The 27953-nt window shown below is 38.1% G+C and overlaps 2 protein-coding genes and 1 long non-coding RNA gene across 7 annotated transcripts in view; 1 reads left to right on the forward strand and 2 right to left on the reverse strand.

Moving 5' to 3' along the window:
- Positions 1–663: 663 nt before the first annotated feature.
- fkbp1aa (FKBP prolyl isomerase 1Aa) lies at positions 664–3395 on the reverse strand. 4 transcript variants are annotated; one of them, NM_199945.2, is made up of 5 exons: positions 3226–3395; positions 2969–3016; positions 2162–2274; positions 1253–1402; positions 664–1004 (listed from the first exon to the last, which is right to left on the reverse strand). In NM_199945.2, exons 1-4 carry the CDS (start codon positions 3260–3262, stop codon positions 1274–1276), a joined length of 327 nt encoding a protein of 108 aa, NP_956239.1. In that variant the 5' UTR covers positions 3263–3395; the 3' UTR covers positions 664–1004; positions 1253–1273. The 4 variants fall into 4 exon arrangements, 3 of the variants coding, with proteins under 3 accessions (NP_956239.1, NP_001315489.1, NP_001315490.1); NM_001328560.1 differs by having other exon boundaries at positions 1228–1402; NM_001328561.1 differs by having other exon boundaries at positions 664–1402.
- LOC141375937 (uncharacterized) lies at positions 2365–27953 on the forward strand. The gene is made up of 5 exons (XR_012384790.1): positions 2365–3460; positions 4066–4162; positions 17033–17134; positions 25416–25451; positions 27744–27953. It is a non-coding gene; the product is annotated as an uncharacterized lncRNA (long non-coding RNA).
- Positions 4024–27953, reverse strand: part of mfsd2al2 (major facilitator superfamily domain containing 2a-like 2) — a 28129-nt gene continuing 4199 nt past the window's right edge. Inside the window, exons 3-14 of one of the 2 annotated variants that reach the window (NM_001111203.2) lie at positions 27697–27821; positions 23735–23867; positions 23490–23568; positions 22074–22216; positions 19604–19694; positions 17051–17166; positions 14195–14278; positions 12064–12147; positions 7895–8007; positions 5789–5932; positions 4596–4772; positions 4024–4391 (exon numbers count right to left, since the gene is read on the reverse strand). In NM_001111203.2, coding sequence (NP_001104673.2) covers positions 4094–4391; positions 4596–4772; positions 5789–5932; positions 7895–8007; positions 12064–12147; positions 14195–14278; positions 17051–17166; positions 19604–19694; positions 22074–22216; positions 23490–23568; positions 23735–23867; positions 27697–27821 — 1587 coding nt within the window. In that variant the 3' untranslated portion in view covers positions 4024–4093. The remainder of the gene's footprint in view (positions 4392–4595; positions 4773–5788; positions 5933–7894; positions 8008–12063; positions 12148–14194; positions 14279–17050; positions 17167–19603; positions 19695–22073; positions 22217–23489; positions 23569–23734; positions 23868–27696; positions 27822–27953) is intronic. The other variant, XM_073909757.1, reaches the window with a different exon arrangement.

Consider the following 27953-nt stretch of genomic DNA (forward strand, 5'->3'; position numbering starts at 1 on the left):
GATATCTCTGAGCCGAACCTGGTTTGTATGATTGCTTCCGAGCAAGGCCTTTATAATAATAATAATAGTGATAATATGCCTATTTCGCCACCGAACTTCATGCTGCTGTGCACCTGAGCAAAGATAACCCATTCCGAGCAGCACCTGGTTTGCATGATTGCTTCTGAGCAACGCCTATATAATAATAATAATAATAATATAAAGTGACTAAGCTCAGACTTGGTTGACCAACCAGAGGAAGGCCGTCTCAGCGGCACCTATATGTGTATAATAAATTTTAAAGTCGTTTTTTTCATTTTCCTACCCTAAAAAAAAAAACAAAAAATTTTTTTTTTTTTTTTTTTGTGAGCAAAAAAAACGTATTTTTAATTTTCCTTTTTTGTTTGAAAATGGATATGGAATGGGCGGAAGATACCCTGATTCTGCTGCCATCCATCACTCAAAGAAATGTCTTTGGCTACTTGTTCAAACTACTTATTAATAATGAGCTAAATCAACACAATTCTTAAGGGTTTGTGCGGGATAACAATTGTTTTATTTCAGATTAACGTAAATTTGTTAAAACCATTACGTCAACTTAATTTGTGTTGGGACAACATGAGGGAAGTGTGTGCATTTTTGACAGTGATGATGGAGATTCCCAAAACAACACAGAGACCAGCGTCAACTTTTTATAAACAATTTATTTTCAAGTAGTTGTATACTTAACCAGATTTCCCCACCAGAGTACTTATTACCAGCTCAGCCAAAACCCTGTCGCTGTGATCGCGTTTACAACACAGAAATCAAATATAAAAAGAGAGAAGGAAAACAAAAAGAAACGTGCGTCTTCTAGAGAAATCCAATGATTGAGAGTATAACCAGTGATTATGTCAAGCAGAAAAGAAAAAAAAGGCAACAAAATATACAAATGCAAAACAGAGCTAAGCTAAGTGGTATCGCTATTAACACTAGCCCCTTTTGAGGATCACATGCATGGTGCAATGCTCCTTAAAAAGGTCGACCTGGAAGAAAACAAAGAGAGAGGGTTTGTTAAACAAGCGAACCGTGTTCCTCAAAAGCCACAAATACGATTATGAGGGTTTTAATCTCAAGAGCCTGTTAAATAAACTCGACGACACGTTTAAGAGCGAGACTAGAGTAATCTGCTTTAAAGATTATCGGCTGGTTATTAAAGCCATCCAGCGCACATCCAGAACAAGTCAAAGCAGAAGATGTCGCACGTACCCTGAAAGAATGAATAGGGAATAACCTGAGTCCATAGGTGGGGGCTTTATTCCAAGCCAATCAGCTCCACGTCGAATATGAGCGTTGCGTTGGGAGGAATGACGCCCGGGTGGCCCTTGCTCCCGTAAGCAAAGTCCGGAGTGCAAGTCAGCTTGGCGCGCTGTCCGACACTCATCTGTGACAAAAAGGGGGAAGAGGTTAATAAAATCAAACATAAAGTGCTCTGGGGTAGCTTAATTAATGTAGCGGTGCTCTTTGGGTGAGGGATTCATCAAAATAAATGACAAAAGGAACTCGAAAAAAGCCTTTATTGACGTGGATATTCCTTAAAACTGTGCCTACGCGTTTCAGCAAACACTTGCCTTCATCAGCCATGCTAAAAAATCCAGCTTAAACCAGCCTAAGCTGGTTGGCTGGTTTTAGCTGGTCAACCAGGCTGGTTTTAGAGGGTTTTGGCCACTTCCAGGCTGGTTTCCAGCCATTTCCAGCCTGGTCTTAGCTGGTCAGGCTGGGAGATGACCAGCTAAAACCAGCTTGACCAGCCTAGCCAAGCTGGGAGTCCAGCCAAAACCAGCTATATCCAGCTTAAACCAGGCTGGTCAAGCTGGTTTTAGCTGGATTTGGCTGGTCATTTTCCAGCCTGACCAGCTAAGACCAGGCTGGAAATGGCTGGAAACCAGCCTGGAAGTGGCCAAAACCCCTCTAAAACCAGCCTGGTCGACCAGCTAAAACCTGCTAACCAGCCTAGGCTGGTTTAAGCTGGATTTTTCAGCAGGGAGGGTAACTGAAGAGGTCATTTCGTAGAATTAAATCCACTATAAAACATAAGACCTACTTTATGAACAGGCGGCATTATGCAACTGCTCAATATAGGACAAGTCGGCTTAAAAGGGGACATCAGACATCATTATATGCACGCGTTTGAATACAGTACCTGGGCTACTCCCTCATCCCAGCCGCGGATCACTTCCTGTTTGCCGATTTTAAACTTGAAAGGCTTTCCCCGATCCCGGGAAGAGTCGAATTTGCGTCCATCTGTCAAAGAGCCTGGGGGAAAAAAATGGGATTTTTTTGTTAAAAAATATACATACATAAACGAGGCTGCGTCAAACTGACATACGCGCATGCGCGGTTTTCACAACCAAGCAAAGAAAATGAACGTTCAACACACGAAGCGTGATTCATTCGGAGTTTTTTAAGTCAAATATTTCTTCAAACCACACTTATTCGGATTTATATTATATTCATTTAATGTATATATTAAAACACATATTTATGGTGAAATTAATCAAACTAAGGCGTTTTAAATCAAACATTCACAGAGGATACGAATGCTGTATTTTTAGCATCACAATCGGAGCATCTTTTGAAAACACACACATTTATAAATACATGTTAAGGCGTGTCTTGTTTTAATAAATCTCTAAAAAGAATGATTATTATTAAATGATTATTTTATTCTATTTTTAAACACAACCCAATTTATCCTAAATAACGGCAATAAAGTCACTATGTACCGAAAAAACAGGCCACGATTTCCAAATCCGTTGCTCTTAGATGTAAATACAATGTATGAGAAGAATTAAACACCAAACATGTAGTTAATAGTAATGCGAGTTCAAATATTAAAGATTAAAAACCTCTGTGAGCCGACTGTGTCTATTGTGTCAATGCGGCTAAAGTGCTAATGCTGGCTAACACCCTTCAGGCGATTCATCAACACGATCACTTCTCAACTTACCCACATAATGCACGACGCAAGTCTGTCCTTTTTTAGGGAAGGTACTTCCTAAAAAATAAAACAAAACAAGAAGAGAAAGGATTAGAGGCGCTCGTCAAATCCTGTCGAAAGAGGTTAGTGTTTAGCTAGCAGGCTAACGCCCCATGATGCCCAAAACAGGCTGAATGTATCGATTTTAAAAATGCGGCACATTTTGACACATATCAGCGCTGCGGCTTCTTAAATGTAGATGTGATTCAATATGCGATGTATTTTACCGTCTCCAGGAGTAATGGTTTCAACCTCGACTCCCATCCTGGCTGCTTGTTTTGACTCCTGAAGCTTCTGCACGGAAAATGCGCTTCAGTAAATCAGTAATTGTGATTGAGGAGGGCAGAAACCCCTGCCTGCCTGCGCCACTCTCGAGCATCCAGCACCCCTAGCGGACACACGACGAACTGCACCCTCGTTCTCTTCATCAAACAACCGTAACTTGTTACAACATTCATTAAGGTAAAGTTCGTTTTATATCCACATATTCTGACGTTCTCCTTAATATGATAATTTCAGAAAGGTATTCTTTGCAAATTCTAAACCATATTAGCAGCCAATGACTATCAAAGTACAACATTCATTTAAACAAACAGCGCTAATGTTGTTTTGAAGTCATACTCCCTGCTGAAAAATCCAGCTTAAACCAACCTAGGCTGGATGGCTGGTTTTAGCTGGTTGACCTGCCTGGTTTTAGAGGGGTCTTGGCCATTTTCAAGCTGGTTTCCAGCCATTTCCAGCCTGGTCTTAGCTGGTCAGATTGGAAAATGACCAGCTAAATCCAGCTAAAACCAGCTTGACCAGCCTGGTTTAAGCTGGCCATAGCTGGCTTTGGCCGGGCTCCCGGCCTGGCTAGGCTGGTCAAGCTGGTTTTAGCTGGTCATCTCTCAACCTGACCAGCTAAGACCAGGCTGGGATTGGCTGGAAAGCAGCCTGGAAATGGCCAAAACCCCCTCTAAAACCAGCCTGGTAGGACTGTGGAGGAAACCGGAGTGCCCGGAGCAAACCCACGTCAATACGGAACGTTAAGACAAATCTGACCAATTTTATTTTGTTTCATATTACAGCATGATTGTAAACTCCAGCTTTGAACATCTACACCCATGTAACCCTTGACCTCTCATCTGGAACATCTGGATACTTCAGCGCATGTTCAAGTGTGACGTGAGTTTCTCTCAACATCGATTCATGACTTGAATTATGTTGTTGTGATGGTGTTGGGCAAGCTGTAGATTTAAGAAATGAGTTTGCTGACTTGGAACTTCCTGCTTGACTTGATTTGTTTGCATTATGAGGAGAGAGTTTTCTAGTTTTTGACTGGAAATTTTGACTGGAGTTGTAGACTTGAGGAAATGTGTCCTCTTCTAAAGTGGGAATCGTGACGCAGTTCAACCTGGAAAAGCCAAAACAAATTAATGAATAAATACAGTTAAAGCTAGGAATATCAGCCTTGCTGTGAATTTTTTCAAATATTTCCCAAGTTAATATTTTTTATATACATTTTATTCATTAATTTTCATTCGGTTTAGTCCCCTATTTATTAAGTTTTAAAATTAGTTTGTAAATTATTTTAAAAACCAAATCTAGCGCAATTTACCTCAAGCGTCTGAGATGTTGCTGAATCTGCTTCTGACGCGCTTCATTGATTGGGTACAGATAGAAAAACACCAAACCCACCAGCAAAAAGGTGACTGGTACCGGGGCCAAAAGCAGCTTCAGTGCCAGGACGACTTCATCTGGTTGACTGCATGCCCCTGCTTTATATCCTGTGAAGCTTCAACAAAACACAGTTTGTGTAAACATGTCAACATTAACGTTTCAGACTTCCATAAAAAGTTCCCTCGTGAACAAGAGCTTGGTATTGTTTTGCTCAGACATTCTCGCATGACAGTGTTTAAAAACTTGCAGGACACACAGCGAGAGGAGTTACAGAGGAGGAAACAAGTATTGAAGATGTCGTCATTTTTCTCACAAAAACATGTTTGTAATGGTGCTGTTGACTTGAAATTGTCATTGGATGCTGGTAACAATCCATAAATGCAAAGAAATCAAAACGAATTAGTTTACAAATGAAGTGATGTGTAATAAAATGAAATAACACAGGGGAAAAGTATTGAACACATGAAGAAAGGGAGGTGTAAAAAGGCAGCGAAAGCCCAGACAGCAACTGAAATCTCTCAGTAGTTCTTCAGCAATCCTCTGCCCTTCATCAGTGTAAATGAATATCAGCTGAGTCAGTCCAACATCTACATTAGCAGGAGGATGAAGATGAATCCAGGGTGGACATATTTCAGCAAGACCATAATCCAAAACACAGAAAAGGGAACTCTCGAATGCTTTCAGAGAAAGAAAATCAACCTGTAGAATGGCCCAGCCAGTCACCTGACTCGAATCCAATAGAAAATACAAAATAAAGCTCATATTTGATAAACGAGACCTACACTCTGTTGAATGTGGAAAACTCACACCTGAGCAGTGCATGTGACTTCATTCTCCATATGAAAGGCGTCTTTAACTGCCATCACCAATAAAGCCTTTATATAAAGTATTAACTATGTTTCAGTAGTTCAGCACTTTCTCCTTGTGTCATTCCATTGTAATTACACACAACTCATTTTTTAGATTTGTTTTGTTTGATTTTAATGTTTGTATTGTTTGGGTTTTTACCAAAATCTGGTTCATCCATGTCACAGCTCCTTTAGAAATATTATTCCCAGGAAAAAAAACATGACCATGTGGAATGTTTGCCAGACTGCCACTGTATATCAGTGGGAGTGCCTGCCGACTCACTGCAGTGCCAAGGTGGAGATGCCAGCACACAGGCCTCCTCCCAGTTTATTGAAAAACCTCCAGCAGGAAAAAAACAGGGGCTCCAGGCCCTCACAGGAGGGATTCAGTACAGCAAACTCATCCACTACATCTGGCAGCATTGACCTGAACAAACAAATTAGTTGAATTCAAAATGATTAACCGGTCTGTCAATCTTTTTCAAATATTTCCCAAATAATGTTTAACAGAGCAAGGATTTTTTCACAGTGTTTCCTATAATATTTTTTCTTCTGGAGAAAGCCTTAATTGTTTTATTTCAGCTAGAATAAAAGCAGCTTTATTGTTTTTTAAGTTATTTTAAGATCAATATTATAAGCCCCCTTAAGCAATATATATATTTTTAACAAACCATTGTTATACAATAACTTGCCTAATTACTCTAATTTGCCTAATTAACCTAGTTAAGCCTTTAAATGTCACTTTAACCATTACTGGGTCCGTGGCGTCATTTTTTCCACATTCTTTTAATTTTAAAGGTCTGTACTGGCCCAAACCCCTACTAGTGGTTCCATTTTTCTCATCAGTTGGAATAGAATAACTTTGGCATGGATTATGATCGAGATATTTTTATTTATGATTACTGACATGTGCAGGAACCACCAAAATTAATTACCGCAACCTAGACCACTCAGAACCTAAAAGGTACACTTTTAAATTTGAGTTTACAAAAAAAGGGCCTCTATTTTGGAGGAGTTTATTATAACACAGACAACATATACAGTTATTTGAATCACTTTCAACAGTGTTTTATGAAAATTCAAAGGGTATTCTTTAAAAATAAGACCAAACTTTCGCATTTACACCTTTGCATGTGGATTTGGGAAGCTTTTAAATTTGCGTAGTCAAAATCCAGGTCGAAACTTGAAAAATATCAAGTCAAATATTATTTATTGTCATCATGGCAAAGATAAAAGAAATCAGTTATTAGAAATAAGTTATTAAAACTATTATGTTTAGAAAAGTGTTGAAAAATATCTTCTTTGTGTTAAACAGAAATAGGGAATAATAATATACAAGGGGCTAATAATTCTTCAATTGATTTCAACTGTATATATTTTATATATATAAAAAAACTCTAGATCCCAAATAAATAGGTTAATTATATTACTCCTTATTTTTATTGACTTATTAAGAGTCTAACAAGTGAACAGATTTTTCTGATGACCTTAGTCCTATTAAATAATCGCAGTAAACACAAATCAAATGAAAACGTGTGAAGTGTTTACATTTTGCTGCAAAAAGTCCTGCATGATAATAGTTTGATTAAGATGTCTGTACTGCACTTTAATAATCGACTAAAACAGGAATACTACACATCTTAATTCGATTTACATTTACTATGATCATGACTTTAGTCGGAATAACGTAATCAAAAAATCGCTGTTTACATGGTAGAATCTTAATCAGAGTCAAAATCAAAATAACGTTTTTTAGATATTAGTAATCCGTGTTTTAGTCCTCCATGAAATCTGTAAGCAAAACAAAGACAAAATTCCAGTATAAACATGTAAAGCTTGTAGTTTGTCGCTTCTGCCTAGATGGATTAACGTTTTTTTTTTCACGTCACCTTTTACTTTAGTTTCTCATTAAATCTTGACCAATCAAATGCTCTCTAGTATCTCACATGCCCCGCCCCCTTCAAGATGCTTTTCCTTTGGTGTACATTTGATGTACTTGAGCTCAACCACTCTGACTGACAGAGCTGATAAAACAAAACGCTATTGGCTTTTTTTTATAAAGGGGAGGAGCTACTCTGTCCCACCCTCTCTTCGTTTTTCAGTAGAGATAATGTCAAACATTAAATAAAAAAATGCACATCTCAAAGCACTTCACGGGACCTTAAATGGTGTTAAAATCGGAGTATCTGTGTCCATACTGAATAAGTTATTAAATTATTTCACTTTCTAATTTAACACAATGTGTCTTTCAAATACAGTTATAAGCACACGATATATAAAATCAGATTGACTAATATGTGCTAAGCTCTTGACGGTGGAGAGCAAGCGCTGGCCTTTAGCAGAAATGAACAGCATGAAGTGGACAGATCCAGGTCTTACTGTAACTCACCATGGTAACAAGAAGAGCGAAGCCAAACTAGATCCAATCACAACACACATGAGCAGGTAGACTGGAAAGTTGTCTGATGTGGAAACTAGGACCACCAGAGCCGGTATGAGGAGCTGTGGAGAACCGCAAATGACATATTTCTGTACTCCTACAAAACTGATATTTTATCTGGCACATTAAAACATGTTTAAATGGTCACATGAAATAAAATAGTGTAATTTTTTTAGATATTTATATGCTAGTGCGCTCCAAATTAGCATTTTGAAGATATAAAACCAATATAAACATCCAAAGCTTGTAGTTTGTCACTTCCGCCTAAATCAACACAGGCTCATTTTGAAAACGTAGCCCTTTATACATTTCTGGAGATGGTGAATTATGTAGCCAGAAGTACATAAAGCTGCATTTCGGCTTTAGAATGAACAGTACGGGGCGCTATGACACCGCTATTTTATTCGCACTTACCAGCTGATCGCTTATCTCCATTTGGCTGGCTTTCCTGGTCACTAGTTTGTCCAGTAGCTCACTGCGTACATTAATGGACTTGAGACGCAGAGCGGAGTTGAAAGTGACGACGGGGTTCGAGTTCGAGTATTGCAAAGAATGATTCCAGAAAGCAGATAAGGCAAAAACCGAAGTCAACAAAATAAAATAAACAAGTAAATAACAGTTTGGGAATGTGGTAAAATCTGAAAACATGGTAAAAATTATGCGAGAGCTTTACTTTTTCTGGATTGCTTTTGAAAACAATATCGGTTGGGTTTAGGGAAGTGGGTTGGCAGGTCAATCTGTGCTTTTGATAACACTATTGGTTGGGTTTAGAGAAGGAGGAGGGTGGGTCAGTCGATCACACAGTCAGTCAGTCAGTCAACAGCGGCCTCTGGTGGATTCGTGTGAGAACAACAGGCGTGTATTGCACTCGCAAGAGAAATTTGAGATCTGAAAAGTGTAAACAGTGGCCTCTGGTGGATTCACAAAAACAAAAACTCTATAAAAAAAAAAAAAAAAAAAAAAAACGTAGCTCCTGGGATGTATTTGGTGCTCTTCAGAAATGTATATAGGGGCACATATTCAGAATAAGCCTGGGTTGGGCTAAATGGATCAATGATTTTTATCATACTTCAGTTTTTTTGACCAATCAAATGCTAGTATCTGACAAGCCCTGCCTCCTTAGAGAAGCTTTTCATTTGATGCGCTTGAGCTCAACCACTATCACTGGCAGAGTTGTGATAAAACAAAACGCTATTGGCTGTTTTCTAAAAAGGGGAGGAGCCACTTTACATCCCACCCTTTCCTCATGATTCAGTAATTCAATAAAAATGGCCATTTCATAGCACTTCACAGGACCTTTAAGTCTGAGAAAATGTAATGAGTCACTACTTTTCCATTCTATCAATCTCTTGTTTTGTTTTCTGTTTTTACTAAACTGTTAAAGGATGGCAAGGTGGCTCAGTGGTTAGCACTGTCGCCTCACAGCAAAAAGGTTGCTGGTTCGAGTCCCACAGTCCAAAGACGTGGTATAGGTGAATTAAAGCAACTAAAACAGCCGTAGAGTATGTAAAACATATGCTGGAACAGTTGGCAGTTCATTCCGCTGTGATGACCTCTAAAATAGACACCAAATGAATGAACTGTAAAATTTAAAACATTGTTTTCAGTATCACGATCTTATGTTTTTAGAAATATATGGATGAAAAAAGTGTCATTTACTAAAATAGTGACCTGTAAAATCAGGTCTGAGGTATTTATTAATGATTTTCACACTTTTTAATTTCTAAAAGTCATAATTTATTGAACTATGCTTAAGACAGTTACACCACAGGACAGTTTTAAGATTTGACTCAGAAAGATGTGATAACACAGCATATTTTTTATAACAAGAGGTCCACACAAGACAAAGAAACAATTGAGTATGTTTACATGGACACCAAAAATTAAATTTTAATATGATTAAGACAATACTTTGATTAATAGTCCACCATGTAAAAAGCTATTTTTGATGACATTCATCCGACTAAAGTCATAATCGAACTAAACAAAAATAGAGCCAAGACATGTGGAGTATGCTGATTTTATTCGCATTATTGAAGTGCAGCACAGACATATAAACATCACATTCAAACTATTACCATCGTGTAGGATTTTTGCCACATTTTGCGACAGGATAGTCTATACCAGGGGTCACCAAACTTGTTCCTGGAGGGCCTGTGTCGGGCATATTTTAGCTCCAAGCCTAATCCAACACACCTGAGTAAGATAATCAAGGTCTTACTGGGTATACTTGAAACAACCAGGCAGGTGTGTTGAGACAAGTTGGACCTAAACCCTGCAGGGACACTGGCCCTCCAGGAACGAGATTGGTGAACCCTGGTCTATACATGTCACCGACTCGGTCCCAGTCATTCCCCTCGCTGGCCAGCAGAGGTCATCATCACCAGACTTCTAAGCATTACGTCATCCACTTACACTGATAGCATGCACACCTGCAGCTCATCCAGTTAATGACGCACTCACACATATAAGCAGCATTCACACACTCACTCATTGCGAAATCTTGTTCTGCCCCGGCTAACACTACTGAGCGTTTCTCATCCTTGCCTGCTTTCCCGATGTGATCTTGCTTTGTTTACTGACCCAGTCCTGCCCGCCGCCTGCCTTGTACCTTTGCCTGAACCCCGACTTTGATCCTCGCCGCCTGCTTTGAACACTAGCCTGCTTACCGACTCTAATACTAGCCGCCTGCCTCTGACCCATGCCTGCATACTCATCCTGTGTTTACCTGCCGCCAGCCCAACGACGATATACTACTGTGTTTGATGTGAGTTTGCACACGCACAACATCTGTGTGCTATTTGTTATTAAACTGTGTTTAATAAAAATACTGCAAATGGATCCCTCTGTGTCAGCCACTTCGTTACAATATACAAGGCTTTGACACTATTCTCTCCATCTACTAATGGCCTACTCACACTATGCCATCCGTACCGTGCCCAGGCCCGTTTCCCGGATCGTTTGAGAAGTGTGAGTGCGCTGAATCAGGCTCAAGCACGGTTCACTTGTCCGGCCCTGGCCCAGTTGGAAGAGGTGTGCCTGAGCGCGGTTCACTTGGGCTTTGGCGCGGTACGCTTGTGTGTGAGTGCAAAACGCACCAAAGCCCGAAACTGAAAGCGAGACGTGACTTTTAAGGGGCTGTTTCATATGGATTTATTAATCATTCTTACTGTTCAGTGATCGCAAACTGCCGTAGGTTATTAAAGACGCAAACCCCTCACTGCACGACAGCTGCGCGCCTTCAGCAGACCTCCTCATTCCTGCAGCACGAGAGCTTTATGACTGTTTATGAGCGCCAAAAGTGGCGGATCTGTTCGGCGAAATATCTGACTGCGTGTCCCCGCATCCCTAAGGACTGTTTGGCGAAATATTTGACGGCATATCAAACGACTGAAACGATATAACTAGAGAAATCTCCTCTGTGCTGCTGAGTGAGAGAGCGCTTCTCACTGAACAGCGCAGCAGCGATGACGTAAGCGTGCTGAAGACCGTTTGTGGTGTGAGCGCGGGCCGTCGGGGGATACGGGAGGGGGGACAAGCGTGCTTTGGCCCGGTTCGAGGCAACTGTACCTAGTGTGAGTACGGCCTAAGTCAGAAAAGGACCACAGACAGCTGCATGGTAAAATGTGGAGGGTTTTTTTGCCCTATACAGCATGCGGTATCAAATTCCATTAAAACAACACTCTTACAGCAGTTCTTACTTACGAAGTAAGTTCTTACGAATATCTCGTTTGTCATGGGGCATGAATGAAATGTTCCTAAATGAAAGTGAAAGTGCCAAACTGCAGTTAAACTCGACAAATTAAAAATGAAACATCTGAAATCAAATGAAACTCCGGAGGAAATGTGGATAGCGTGCTGAGTCTGCTGACGCAATGACGTTAATCGAATTATGTGCTTTAACATGTTAGACAGAATCATGAAAGGAACATTCAAAAAGCAACTCATGTAAACACCTTCCTCATATTATTGTCTAAATCAGATTAAGTCAAATCATTCAATTACTGATGTCCATGTAAACTTAGTCATCGTTGAACCATTTGACTGAATTTTAAATAATGCCAATACTAATTATATTCATTTATGAATATGCAATATCATGCTAACAACCCACTTACAGGCAGAGCTATAAAAAGTGTGGTTTTCTTGCCCAGCCTCGCCAACATCATCTGCCACACTGGCACTGATCCAGTAGCAGCCACCTGTGCAGAAATCAGGACTGAGATGAATGTTTGTTATTAATTTACTCATCCTGAGGTCATCCAATATGTAGGCGACTTTCCTTTATTAGAACTAGGATATCGTTTCAGCATTGATATTGCAATGTGCGCATCAGCAATAGTCACATCGCAAGACATGCAATGTTAAGTCTGAATAACAGTTGAACAGGAGCCACAGAACTGTATTTAACTACTGTATTTATATGATTTATGCAAAAAATAATTATTTTTGATGATCCCATTTGTAAGAGCAACAAATAATAACTTGACTAGATATTTCCTCATGAATTATCTGTTGAACTGCATCCCAATCATCACAAATACTGTTGAAGACCTTCTGGAACCAGCATAGACCCAAGATTCTCACAGAAATCAGTTAAGTTTGATGAAGGAAAAGTCATGGTTTGGGGTTAGATTCTGTATGGGGGCGTGTGAGAGATCTGCAGAGTGGATGGCAACATCAACAGCCTGAGGTATCAAGACATTTGTGCTGCCCATTACATTACAAACCACAGGAGAGGGCAAATTCTTCAGCAGGATAGCGCTCCTTCTCATACTTCAGCCTCCACATCAAAGCTCCTGATGCAAAGGAGGTCAAGGTGCTCCAGGATTGGCCAGCCCAGTCACCAGAAATGAACATTATTAAGCATGTCTGGGGTAAGATAAATGAGGAGGCATTGAAGATGAGTCCAAAGAATCTTGATGAACTCTGGGAGTCCTGCAAGAACGCTTTCTTTGGCATTCCAGATGACTTTATTAATCAGTGATTTGAGTCATTGCAGAGATGTATGGATGGAGTCCTCCAAGCTCATGATGGAGTCAGACACAATATTCATTTTTTCTCCACTGCAGCATGACTTTATATTCCATACTGGACATTATTTCTGTAATCAACTGGAAGTCAAGTTAGTATTTGTTGTTCCTAAAACTTGGATAAGCAAGGATAAGACTTTTGTCAGGTAGTGTACATTTTAAAGCTATCACAATACTATTTTACTAGCAGATAATTTAGCTTGTTTTAAGGAAAACTCCTAATTTTGGCTTATTTCTTCTAAATGTGAAAACAAAACAACATTTTTACTTGCTCTAAGATTTTCTTTTTAAATATCTTAATTAAAGATGAGACAAAGCAAAGTAAGAAAATCACCTTTTTCCATTGTGATTATTTCTGTACATGAATAAGGTCAGACTCCACAGAAAACCGTCAAATAGAGCTATTCAAACAGTCTTGTGAAACTGTATTCATATCGCAATATTTATAGTTCATTTTCCAATATTGTGCAGCCCTAATTAAAACATTAACTTCGATCTTAAGCTCAAACTGTGGTCTTTGGTGATTCATTGAATGCAAGTTAAGGAATCAAAAAACATACAGAAAATACTAAATTCATGCATGTGGCTCTTGATATAACACTGATGTCTTATGAATTACAGCTATAAAATTGCAAACTAGACTTGCAAACTAGACTGGATTTATTTTCTACGAACCACCAAGTATGACGAGTTTTGGTTTAATGCAGGGGTGTCCAAACCCGGTCCTGGATGGCAGGTGTCCTGCAGATTTTAGCTCCAACTTGCCTCAACACACCTGCAAGGATGTTTCTAGAAAGCCTAGTAAGAGCTTGATTAGGTAGCCCAGGTGTGTTGGAACTGATTGTGGTTGGTATTAACTTTGCAGGACACCGGCCCTCCAGGACTGAGTTTGGACATGCCTGGTTTAATGCTCTACTGAAGGGGAAAAAGTAGAGTGAAACTATTTATAATTTAGGGAGAACTATTATTTAAGAATAAACCATGATGGTTTATGCAAAAATTTATTTCTACATTATTTAGATTTCTTTCTTTTTTTTGGCAAAAATAAAAATTAAACTGTCAGTAATAATATGGATAACTGCAGTGCTTGAAGATAACTGATCTAAATGTTTCACTAGTGGTAAAATGCAATATACAGTATTTAACAGTAATGGTGTTACTGCACATCATCGTGTGTTTGAGTATAAAGCTAGAGCATCTGTGTGTTCAGACTTACCAGTATAGCCAACATGAGATGCTGGAATTGAGCTCCTAAACCAGCAACATGCGAGCAAAACAGTGTAAAGTTGCCTAAAGACATCTGTAAATAAACACAAAAAGATTTTCCAGCTATTTCGATAATAATGGAGCATTCTTGCTCACACACACGTAGATATGCCTACAATTAAACACTGACATTTCATCTAGGATTTTATTTATTAATTAGTTCCCTCTTAAAAGCAAAAGTCGGCATTAAAAGTTCCACAATGAACCTTTAAGACTCAAACAACCTTTTCATTCCACACACATTTCTTTATAGTGGTAAAAAAAAGGTTATTTGGATTTTTAGGGTTAAGGTTTACCTCAAACAGAGTCTTTTTGTTCTTCATTTGTGGGCAACAAGCATTTTTTTCCCTCTCCGCTTTCGCCTCTGGCTTGCATGGTTCAGGATCGGTAGAGCTATGCATCGATGAATTTGCTCTTCAGTGTTTGGACTCTCAGTAATGATTTTAAACCACACTGAACTGAGCTAAACTGAACTGAACTTAAACACTAAAACCTGAATTACCCTGATCCAGTTACTATGACCATTTATGTGAAGCTGCTTTGACACAATCGACATTGTAAAAGCGCTATACAAATAAAGCAATTTGGGTTCGGGCTTGTGACTAAATTTACTTGGACATCAGTAATCTAATGATTTGCCTTAATCTGAATAAGACAATAATACAGTATGATGAAGTTATTTACATAAATGTTCCTTTCATTATTCTGTGTTACATGTTATAGCACATAGATTGATGAACGTCATCGCGTCACCACACTATCCCCATTTCCTCTGGAGTTTCTTGTAATTAAAATTTTTAGACTTTAACTGCAGTTCAGCAGTTTTGCTTTCATTCAGGAACATTTCATTCATGCCCCCGTGCCAAACTGAGGTATTTGAATGAGAATATAGACTGGAACAATGTTGTGTTATTGGAATTTAATACCGCACACTGAATGGAAAGAAAAGAACTTCTGCATTTCATGATACGGGTTTCTGTGGCCCGTTAAGGTAATCAAAAATCGCTGTTTACATGGTGGACTCTTAATCAGAGTATTGTCTTAATCATGTTAAAATCAGAGTGTCCATGTAAAAGTTCTCAGTGAAAGTGCCAGTTGATGTTGCAAGCTGTCAAAGACAGTCCATTCCTCTGCCTTTAAGTTGATTTCATAAGACCTCACATTTCAGAAGTTTTACACGCAACTTTTGTAAAGCATCTGCTACATGTTGGTGTGTCAGAACCCTTTCTTGTAAAATAAAGCCATACTTTAGAACGCTTAGTTTAGGCAAATTAGATAAACGCGAACATGCGTGTTGATGAATCTGAAAGGTGTCGCTCACCAGATGTAATATAAATCTAAGCAACAAGAGCAAACGCCTAACACCGTCTATAGTGTCCGTATCCCTCAAAGTTAATTTGAATTAAATGTTTAAAGATGGTGTGACACAACGTGTACTTATGTGTGGCTTTGATGCGCCTCTTCATGCTTCTTACGTTCTTGTCGCAGCACCGAAATTCATATGCTGATTTGGTCTGGTTCATACCTGTTACAAAGGGCACCCGATTTTAGTACCCAACACTAGCGATTGTACAAGCCCAGATACATCTGCACCAGCTCTGCTACTCGACCCTCCGGTGTATACATGTTGCTAACTTGGTGATTTTGTTCTCCTCTCTAACCCCTGTGGATTTGACAAATCAAAGACGGCGGTGTTTTGCGTAATTGCATGATCACACGGACCAATGGTAACTCAAGGTGTTAAGGAGCCAAAACAAAACGTTCCACTTAAAAAAGTTTGCTTTAGTGAGCCATTTCAAACTCAAAACAAACCTCGTTTTGGCCAGATTCAGTTCCAAATGATGTCATTTTAGTTTGTATTCAATTTTTTTTTTTGTTTAAAGTATATCAGGGCCTTTAAAAAGACCTTCACATGAAAAAAAAAGTTCTTTATTGTGAAAAATATTCCTTTTATCCTTTTTTTGTGAGACAAAAAATACATTGCTCCAAGTACGTTTCAAATAACAAATCCACTAGAGGGCGCTGTCTACATTTTTGCAAATCAGAAATATGTTACTAACGCCCCATTCACATCGGGCGTCAGCGTCAACGCTTCCCATTAACTTTGAATGGGTGACGTCAGTCGTTGCCAAGCTGCATTGTGGATCCGTCGGCGCTGCTTCAAAGGCGTTGCTTGTCAAGCGTTAACACTTTAAGCCCCGTGTGAATGGGGCGTAAGAGTACGTTTTGTTGTACGTTTCAGATACACTTCATTCTTGTACATGTCCACGAGAAGGAAGTGCTTCACAAGACTCAAAGCCAAACACTCTGCATCACAACATCGTACAAAATGAGCTACTGAACAATCTGACCACACTATACACTATACTATACACAAGCAAACATATTCCATTACAAATCATAGACACCATTAAGTTTTGAGGTATTTATTTGGTGTTGTGCAAAAAGTGCATGAAAATAATAATTTATTCATCGGTAATGTCCCTGTAAATATCATTAGTGTGAAAAGGAGCTAAATATATTGCCGTTGTTCTGCCTTGTAGTGTTCAATTTACCTAGAAACTGCAGTCAAATGTATGTTAAGGTATTTTTGCGGTTTACAAAAACGTAGGCTAAAGCAGATATTACCAATGAGGGTATTAAAAAGGTTTCTAAAAATGTTCAAAAAAATCTACGACATGATGGTAAAAGAAAAACATCTCTGAAAGTATGTTCAAAGAGCGTACACATCTAACAATGAATCAGCCTTGGCATGACTCCAAGTAAACCTGTTCTTTATATTCTATAGGTAAACTAGAGATCTGACCTGAAACGCTAAAGTGGAGCAGAAGAAAGCGAGGAGAAGGCGCTGGAAGGACCGATGGCCAATCAGCTTCTTCATAGCATTGAGGTATGTGGTGTTCATGTGAGTGCTGAGAGGGCCTGCAGGTGCCAGAGATACAACAATACATCAGGACAAAAACATGAAATCTGACACACTGTCGGCAAAGAGCTCAGAGCTTGTTGGGTAAGATTTTTGCAAACAATGACTCGAATGAACAATGAAACTGGCCAAAATGTCTTTTTAAATGTTAAAAGTCCTAAACAAACACTCAGGCTCAATAATATATAGCATAATAAGTTGCAACGCTAAATTAAATGTATTCATGATTACCAACAGTTCATCAACATGGTTCATTTTCTCATTTTGCTGATAAATGAGGTCAAGCATACATTTATTAAGAAATGGTTTCCTTGTTACTTGGCTTCAGTTTTTCAACTTTTGAGTTGAATTATGGGATTTTGGTCTTTGCTCTAGCAGATATTCTGACTTTAATTGATCTGAACAGAGTCGTTGACTTAAACAATGACAAAAAAAACAGTACATCAGATTTTTAAAACATATTTTACAGATTTTATTATACATTTCTTATAAAGAAATGATCAAAAGTCACAAATCTTCAACATCAAAAGACTACAGAGCAGACATCAGTGACACAATGCAATTAATAAAGCAAAAATATAATTTATGCATCAGTTAGATTTTAAATTGGCAGTTTAAAATGGCGTTACAGTTCACCAGAAATACCTGAGCTGGCTAATTCAAAATTAAAAGTCCCCGTGCCTTTAACCTATTCATGGAAAAGTGATTTAAGACTTTAAGACTCGCAGAAAGCGTAATTAATAATAATTTAATTTAAAATAACATATTCATGTGCCATTATACGAAATTAAAAATGTCTCAAAAATATTTACGGAATCTGAAAAAAGAAAACAAAACATTTAATCTATTCATCGAAAAGTGATTTAAGACTCTAAGGGCCCTGTCATACACCTGACACAATAAGGCGCAAGACTTGTTTGCCATGATTTGTCGCTATTTTCAGACCAGCGCGGCTGTAATTTTTTTCGTTTTGCGCCACATTGTTTAAATGGCAAATTGACTTTGTGGACTCATGGTTGTGCTGGTCTAAAAAGGAGGTGTGTTAAGGCGCATTGTTGGAGCGTTGCTATTTTGAGAAATGAAATTGACTGCGCCATTGACCAACTAAAAGTGGTCTAAAGTCCAGCGCAGAGCGCGTTAGTTGTGTGCCTATCAGGTCCAATTGCTTACACATCGCTTAATACACACAGGATGTATTAAGCAGAAAATTAAAGGATTAAAAATGATTATTTTCTAAATAAATATAAAAACCACTGCCTCCATGCCTTCTTCATGTTGGGAGGCTTTTTTAGTTTTTTCATGACAGTTTGCATTTGTATAATGTTATTATTATTGTTATTATTAAATGCTTTTGTATGTTATTGTTAGCAGTATTATTGATTATCTGCATAGTTATATTTGTTTTATTAAAAACAAGTTTAGATTTGTCCACCTGTTGGGTTTTGGAGATGTCTGCATCAGCATATGGGACATAAGAATAGGACGTGTGCTTGGATATAACTCCACACTTCATTATTATTGTTCATTTATTTGTTTGCTGGAAATTAGAACTGAATTTAGGAATAGTTTTGAAACAAATCTTTGTGCTTAGCAAACAAGATTAAATATGTAGGCTAATGGACGTCTTCAGAGGAGCGTGTACAACACCATTACCTTACCCATGAAAGTAAAGAGTAAAAGTAAAGTAAAGAGGCCAAATGGAGGAGGCTCATTCTTTATCCTTGCGCTGCAGATGTACTGTTTGACTGTTTTCTCTCTAATGAAGCGTTCAGTTTTTCCACTTACAAAGTCCGCCATGTAAATAGCAAATGCGGCATGGCGTGACGCAACTGACTCTTAAAGGGAATAGGAGATGAGACTCTGATTGGTTTGAGGCAGGTTATGCTTAAAACAAGCCCAGAACTCATTAAGAGAATAAGCACAACCCTGTTAGACCATGTGCCAGAAGGCAGAGTATATTTTTCCATCTTTAAAATAGCAAAAGTGGATTCGGACACGGGCTTAATACTTTTGCGCCATGCACTTTAGACTTTAGACACATAGATCATTAAAATAGAGCCCTGAGACCCGGAGAAACAGTGTTATATGTAAACAATTAATAAAAAAAAACATATTCATGTTCCATTGTATAAACATATATATAAAATCTAACAAATTAAACAAAACATTTAATCCATTCATGGAAAAGTAATTTATGACCCGTGGAAACCCTGTTATATGTAAGCATTTAATAATAAAAAGTAAATAAATAAAATAAATCAAAACAAAAAATTTAAAAGCCAAATTAAACGAAAAAATGAAGAACCCCCCACCCCCCCGAAATAAACCAAAACAAAACAAAATAAAACAAATAAAAACAAAACTAAACCTTATAAAAACAAAAAAACTAATTCTTTTGAATTGATTCAAGTCATTTGTTCTCAATGTATGCTGCACCTTTTTGTTCTTTGACCCCGAGGAACAGCACCATACAGCAAACAAAGAAGAGAGAACTCATGACCAGAGCTGAAAACATGAAGGCTTTTCTCTGAGGGGACACACACACACACACACACACACACAGAAAGTAAGTGTGTATTCAAACAAACTCATAAGTACATTAGTGAATCCTCCCTAAAGGAAGTGGGAAAGTGGGAGAGGCGTACAGTGAACTGCACTTTACAAATATAAGGAACTTTTCAGTCATGATCCCACTGTCCCTGCGGCTTCAAAACAATCAGCAGTTAAAACATATCAATGTTATTGGTTGTAATCAGTACAACTAACCTAAAATCTACACCCCATTTTAACGGCTTATTTCTGATCTAAATGTGACATCCAATTTTGGTGTCTGCATCAAGTCAGTTGTACAAAAGAAAACGTATTAAAAATGCAGGTAAAGTGTCTACTGTAAAAGATTTGGTAAAATCTGCTTAATTGTCATTCAGTAAAATAGTTTAGACTTTGATTTTACAATTTTGTCTTTAAATAAGTGTGTTGGCTTTAATATGTTTCAATTGTTATTGATTTATTTAGATCCTGATGAACAGAGACATTCTAGGGACCAACAATGAAAATCAACAAATTATTTTAAATTATTTTAATTTTATATTATATTATATTATGCTATATTATATTACATTACATTATATTACATTACATTATATTATATATCATGTGTATATATGTATGGAGTGTATATGTATAATGTGTATATGTATAGAGTCTATCATGTGTGTATATGTAAAGAGTCTATCATGTGTATATATGTATAGTGTGTATATGTACAGAGTCTATCAATTGTGCATATGTACAGTGTGTATACAGTGTATCATGTGGTTTGCATCATGTTGCAGTAGCTCAGCGGTCAAGTCACTCACCTTTCCTGCTGGAGACTCGGGTTCTATCCCAGACCCTGACAGGAGTGTATCGTGTATATATATATATATATATATATATATATATATATATATATATATATATATATATATATGCATAGAGTGTGTGTGTGTCATGTGTGTATATGTAGAGTCTATCATGTATGGAATGTATCATATGTATGAAGTATATAAATGTATGTAGTGTATATGTATAGAGTGTGTACAGTGTATGTGTATATGTTAAGAGTGTATTTCATGTGTAGAGTGTATGTATAAATGTATAGAGTGTGTCATGTGTGTATGTGTATAATGTGTATATGTATAGAGTCTATCATGTATGGAATGGAGTGTATATGTACAAAGTGTATCATGTGTATATATGTATAGTGTGTATATGTACAGAGTCTATCAAGTGTGCATGTGTACAGTGTGTATACAGTGTATCATGTGATTTGCATCATGTTCCAGTAGCTCAGCGGTTAAGTTACTCACCTTTCATGCTGGAGACCCGGGTTCTATCCCAGACCCTGACAGGAGTGTATCATGTGCATCTATATGCATAGAGTGTGTGTATCATGTGTGTATATGTAAAGAGTCTATCATGTATAAAGTGTATAAATGTATGTAATGTATATGTATAGCGTGTGTACAGTGTATGTGTATATGTAAAGAGTGTATATCATGTATCATGTGTAGAGTGTATGTATAAAGTGTATCATGTGTATATATGTATGGAGTGTATATGTATAATGTGTATATGTATAGAGTCTATCATGTGTGTATATGTAAAGAGTCTATCATGTATGGAATGGAATGTATATGTACAAAGTGTATCATGTGTATATATGTATAGTGTGTATATGTACAGAGTCTATCACGTGTGCATATGTACTGTGTATACAGTGTATCATGTGGATTGCATCATGTTCCAGTAGCTCAGCGGTTCAGTTACTCACCTTTCATGCTGGAGACCCGGGGTTCTATCCCAGACCCTGACAGGAGTGTATCGTGTATATAGGCATAGAGTGTGTATGTATAGAGTGTATCATGTGTGTATATGTAAAGAGTCTATCATGTATAGAGTGTATGTATGAAGTGTAAAGATGTATAGAATGTATAATGTGTATATATGTATGCAGTGTATATGTATTGAGTGTATAATGTGTATATGTAAAGAGTCTATCATGTATGGAATGTATAGATTATATGTATGCAGTGTATATGTATTGAGTGTATAATGTGTATATGTAGAGTCTATCATGTGTGCATATGTACAGTGTATCATGTGTATGTTCATATGTATAGTGTGTATCATGTATGGATTGTAGTGTATGTATGGAGTGTATTTGTACAAAGTGTATCATATGTATAGAGTGTATAATGTGTATATGTATAGAGTCTATCAAGTGTATATGTATGTATGTATAGTGTTTCTTATCAATCTGCACTGTCTTGAAAATGGCATGCCACCCCATGTAACAAACGTGTGAAGAGTGTCAGTTGAGTGTGTGTTTTTTCTGTGCGGTGTGGGGGTGTGTTGGTGTTACGCTTTCATGCAGAGCTGTGTGTGGGAGATCCGGCGTTTGCTCTGCGTTCAGACAGGCTTGATCTCGCTCTTTGTTGAACACCCACAGCACCTGACCCTGAATCACAGCCGCCATCAGCATAGAGAACGCCTCCACACTTGTCCCTGATTGACACACACACACACCTGCATGCAATTGGTTGCTTTTTTCAGTCGTGTCAGAGTATTAATAATAGGTTTTCTACAGTCTAAGTAGGCAGCTCCCTTATAAGGCAACATCCCACTCAAACTGGACTGACATAAATCTGCATAAATGAAGCAGGAAAGCTCTTCTGCTCACCACTGATTTATTTCATGTCAAACATGATACAAAAAGTGATATCTGTTCAAAGCCACATGACAGCAAATACTAGAGTGTTTCTGAACCATATTCAGGGGCAGATTTAGTGATTTCAAGCAATTCCAGCCTCCCGTGTATCTGTGTTTGCACTCAGTTTACCGCTCTTCACCCAGTGCAAACACAGATACACAGAGACTGGAGTGCGAAGCAGCCGTGAAGATCAGTCGAGTCATCAAGCAGATTGCTCATCTGTGTTTGTGCTCGGTAAACAGTGGGTGAACTGATGACCTTCTCGGCCAATCACAAGCATTTATGTTGAGCATGGGAACACAATGGCAAATCAGCGCTGTTTTAAGAAAGCCATCAACAGTGCCCTAAATGTTAACGGGAAATTGAAGTTTTTTCTTTAAATTCAGTATTGTGACGAGTCTAATATAGTTAAAAGAATCAGAGTGTGATAAATGGCATTTAAAACGTGTGTTTGGGAAAGAAAACATTAGCTAACTAGTGCCATTTCTCTTAACTTAGCTGAAAATGAGCTCTGATATCCCTTATTATTTTCACCATTCATTCAGAACGGACCTTCGGGTCACTGGGAAGGCGGTGAAATGATAAGTTTGTGTCATTTTATCTTCACTGATAAGATATACAGCCAGGTACACAACGTTCCTATGTAACTACCAATGATACTTCCAGGTTTCTTCCCACCGCAGCCTCGACTTCACTTTAAAAAAATGGCGGCCGCTTCAAATCAGTCAATGGAAACAAGCCTGGGGCTTTATTGTGTTTTTATCCTTGACAGTTTTTATTTCAAAATGTATGGGATACTTGAATTTTTGTTCAGCTTGTCTAAAATCTGCCAAATAAAATTCAATTCTTGGTGCAATATATCGTACAACAAATAATAGATATTGTGACAGGCCTAAACTCAACTTCATGTTGTTCCAAACCTTTCTGTGAAACACAGTTGGTGAATAATATCTGCTCCTTTATGTGCTTAAAACGTGCTCCACGGAAAAAAAAAAACGTCAGGTATGAAGCAATCAAACTGACATCAGCATGTGCAATGTGTGTGTGTGTGTTTGAAAAGACACTCACTGTAAGCAGTGGCCGAGTCTCTGTGCTGTTGATCTCCCCCCAGGAACATGCTGAGGGTTATATAGGGAACGCTGTAGCACTGCAGAGAGCACAACAATATAGAACAGCCTCAATAATGAACACTAGAACGCTGCTAATGGAAGCCGGCTAATTTGGCTATTACATAAAAAGCTTTAGCTCAGGCAGATGAGAGGGAAGGACAAGACCTATATTAAGGACTGCTAGACTAAGGAAGGAAGTCATACACTCATGAAGGTCTCGAAAAGACAGCTGATGGTTAGAAACCAGGGCACGCTGACCGCAGAGCTCGTCGCACGGAAGGGAATCAACCAAAGGAAGATGTAAGAGAGAATGACTAGTGGCGTTGACAGCACTGCCCTGAGAAAAGACCAAAAAAAAAGATCAGTTAGACAAATTTGGTTGATTTGCGGCGTAAAATAATATGAAGTATAAAAAATAATCTGATTTTAATAAACAGCTTTCTGGAATACTCGATTAGTCAGACATGACATTAAAAGATATGTTATTCCAAGATAACCACTGAAACTAACACAGGCTCATCGCCATCTTGTGTCTGATTAATGTGCAGGTTAGTGTATACTCCATCAGCCGTTTTCATTTCTGTCAGCTTTGCTTTTAAAATATTAACGTACTTCTCAGGCTCAGAACAATGTTTTGAATTGTTTTTTAAGTTTTGTGGCAAGTAGTCATGTAATAACCAGGTCAAAGTCCATTCAGGTTGGTTGTTTTTCAGAATAAACCTCTCCAGTCTTACAGATTGTGCTCCACTTTGCGTCCTGCTGCCGTTAAGCCTGTTTTTCTCTGCAATAAAAATTGCCTGGATGTACTTTCAATTTGTAGTTGATGTCTGGGCAGGGCCGGAGTGGGACTCCTTTTCAGCCCTGGAGTTTCTAGCCTCAGACCGGCCCACCTCAGTTCACGACTGACTATATTGAAGTAAGGACATTTCCAATTCAGTTTCTAATTACACTAGCACGTCTTTTTTTGAGAAAACAGCTGCTTTAGAACTTCAAATGTTCCACAACCTTAACAGTATTGTCCTAACAATAATAAATAAATAAATAAATAAATAAATATAAAAAAAGAAAACTACTCAGACAAGGATCAAACCCAGGTCCGCAGCATCATAACCTAACGTGCAAACCACTGGACCACAACAGCTGTGAATTAAGAGATGGCTCGTCTGAGTTATATCATCATTAACTTGCAGGCTGATGATGACATAAAAAAAGATAAATATAAAAAGAGCAGAGCTGCAGTAAAATAATGAATAAGAAGACTGTGGTCAAGTAAAAAAAATAATTAATTTAAAAAGTGTGACTGCTGAGAGCAACACATTCTGGAGCTAGGAATACCGGCCCTCGCGGCCAAAAAACGGACCGGCCCACCGCGAATTCTCCCGGTCCTCCCGATTAGCCAATCCGGGCCTGTGTCTGGGATTTCAGGCAGTATTCACATTTTGTACTTTGGTGTGTAAAATCAAACAGGATTTGTCCTCTATTATACATTTTTAACAATAGCCAATTAACCTTCAAAGACAGATTCTGTCTGCTTTTGTTGAATCCATCTCTTAACATTAATTCAATTTATTTTTAAACCACAAGTCTTTAATAGCATAATTTGTGAGAAAAACTACATTACCCAGGATGCTGTGCAGATAATTCCACCAATCAAAGAGTTGCAGTGAGCAAAGCATGGCAAAATAGAGCTTTAGCTCCTCCCAGTGTTGTGTAGCACGGCAAAATATTTAATCAAGTCTCTCTACACTCTCAATATACTTAAATATTTGTTAATATTTTAACAACCTTCTATAGATCACACTGTAAAAATGAAGTGTTTTATATTTCTCTGTCATTTTTAAATTGTATCATTAAACTACAAAATGTGTTGTCTCTGCCTTTTCAGGGCATATCTTCAGCAGCAGACTTTTCGTTGACGCAGGTAAATCTGTTCCGTAGTGACTTGATATGAATAATTTGAGCTGTGACAGTGGTGTTAATGTTTCAGATCATCTGACAAATGTAAATATTAGTCAAAGATAACAAGTAAACACATCATGCAGTTTTTTATATGAAGGTTTTTATTATTAAGGGACAACAAAATAAAAAAAAACTACATTGCCCTGAGTGAAAAAGTAAAGCGAACTTGGGTTCTGCAGCAGGACAATGATCTAAAGCACACCAGCTAGTCCACCTTTGAATGGCTGAGAAATAAACTAAGAGACTTTGCAGTGGTCTAGGCCAGGGGTGTCCAAACTCGGTCCTGGAGGCCTGGTGTCCTGCATATTTTAGTTCCAACCCCAATTAAACACACCTGGTTCTTCGTACCTCGCTTAAATGATCTAAGATGATTTTGCCGAACCTGGATCTTTTAATCTTGATAACTGATCTCTCGCTAATTTGGTTCTTCAAACAAGTTCGTGAATCAGATTAGAATGTCTGCATAATCTGATCTGAGATCGCTGCGTGTGTTGTGAAGGGCAGATCCTCGATCCTCGAAATCATGATCAGCAATGCAACGACTGGCTGACGAAACAGCAGCGTGATGACATCATCTGATTAATATTCAATTATCCATTTGAGCAAAATTACATCAAATTAGCAGTAAATGGTTTGTTAAATATGTCAAGAGTATTTATCATGTATTTCAATGCATATCAATGTATTTAGTTCTACATTTAGAAAAGATTTTCTTTATTATAGTAGCCGTTTTTTTAATCGTTGTATGGAATAACGGGATGTTTACAAAAGCATTTTGATATTGGTAAAGGCGTCTGCAACTTTTGTGAAGCATCAAATCACTGGCAAATTAACTATCAAAACATGTTCATGACTGCATAAATGTATTATTGCTTTTTTTTAAAAAGTCACATATTCTGCATTTCTCATACACAAATTGTACTAAAGCGATCTAAAAAGTTCATATCAATACATTTTCTCTTTGTACTTTCATTTCGAGGGTGCAGATTGCAAAAGTTTTGTTAATATAACTTTATTTATTTTATTAATAATTAAAACTTTATATATATAGTTAATTTTTTAAAACTATTTTCCCAAGTGTATATAACTACTACTGTAAGAAAATATCATAATTCGGTACTTTCTCTATTATCTTTGCTTGAACTGACTCGATCTAATCCTGTTTATTTGAATTGAACCTGCTCACGATCAGGTTTGAGCTAGCAGAACTGTTGCCATGACAACAACTCTCGGATCAGCTTTGAAGAACGAAACGATCCTGGATCATGTCAAATCGTCAATATCCAAATCCAACTGAGTAATCCACGTACGAAGAACGGACCCCTGAAGCAGCTACTCAAGCTCTTCCTACAGTAGGTGTGCTAGAAACTTCCAGGGAGGCGTGTTGAAGGGAGTTAAATCTAAACTATGCAGGACACCGGCCCTCCAGGACTGAGTTTGGACATCCCTGGTCCTGAATCCAGTTGAGATGCTGTGGCATGACCTTAAAAAGGTGATTTGTCTTTGAAAACCATCCTATGTGGCTGAATTACAACAATTCTGCATAGATGAGTGGGTCGAAATACCTTCCACAGCGCTCTAACAGACTCATTGCAAGTTATCAAAATACTAGATTGCAGTTATTTGCTGCAAAGAAGTGTCCCAAACACTTTTCCACAGGGCTGTATAGTTTTGTATTTTCATTCATTTTCTGACTGGCTTAGTTCCTTTATTAATCTGGGGTTGCCACAGAGGAATGAACCGCCAACTTATCCAGCACATGTTTTACGCAGCGAATGTCCTTCCAGCTGCAACCCCTCACTAGGAAACACCAATACACACTCATTCACACGCATACACTACGGACAATTTAGCCTACCCAATTCCCCTATAGCGCATGTGTTTGGACTTGTGGGGGAAACCGGAGCACCCTGAGGAAACCCACACGAACAAGGGGAGAACATGCAAACTCTACACAGAAATGCTAACTGACCCATCTGAGGCTTGAACTATTGACCTTTTTGCTGTGAGGCGATCTTTATTTTTAAAGTACTTTAAAAATAGTACTTTATTTTTCTTTAATACTTTTGAAACGGCATGATTTGTTTGTTGATTTGAAACATCAATACAAGGCAAAGACATATTCACTGTATGAACAGTAAGTAATGTTTATTTAAATACTCAATGTCACTCAAGTCATTAACTCCACCTCTACTCTTACCACCCACCATGGCATGAGCTTGCCGATTTGGGTCCATTTACTCCTGCTCACTAGATATCCGACAAGTGGGTCAGTCACGGCGTCCCAGACATGGCTGATAAACAGAATCAAAGACACGGAAAATGCCTCCATCTGCACGAGAAACAAGAGCAAGCAGAGAATGAGGGATCAGGGTGAATACAGGAATGTGTGTGGGTTACTTTCCATGACGGAGACAAGATTGCCGAGATTAAATACTTCCATTAAAAAAAACAACAACAGCTC

This window comes from Danio rerio, chromosome 8 (genome assembly GCF_049306965.1).
Source record: "Danio rerio strain Tuebingen ecotype United States chromosome 8, GRCz12tu, whole genome shotgun sequence".
Lineage (NCBI taxonomy): Eukaryota > Metazoa > Chordata > Actinopteri > Cypriniformes > Danionidae > Danio > Danio rerio.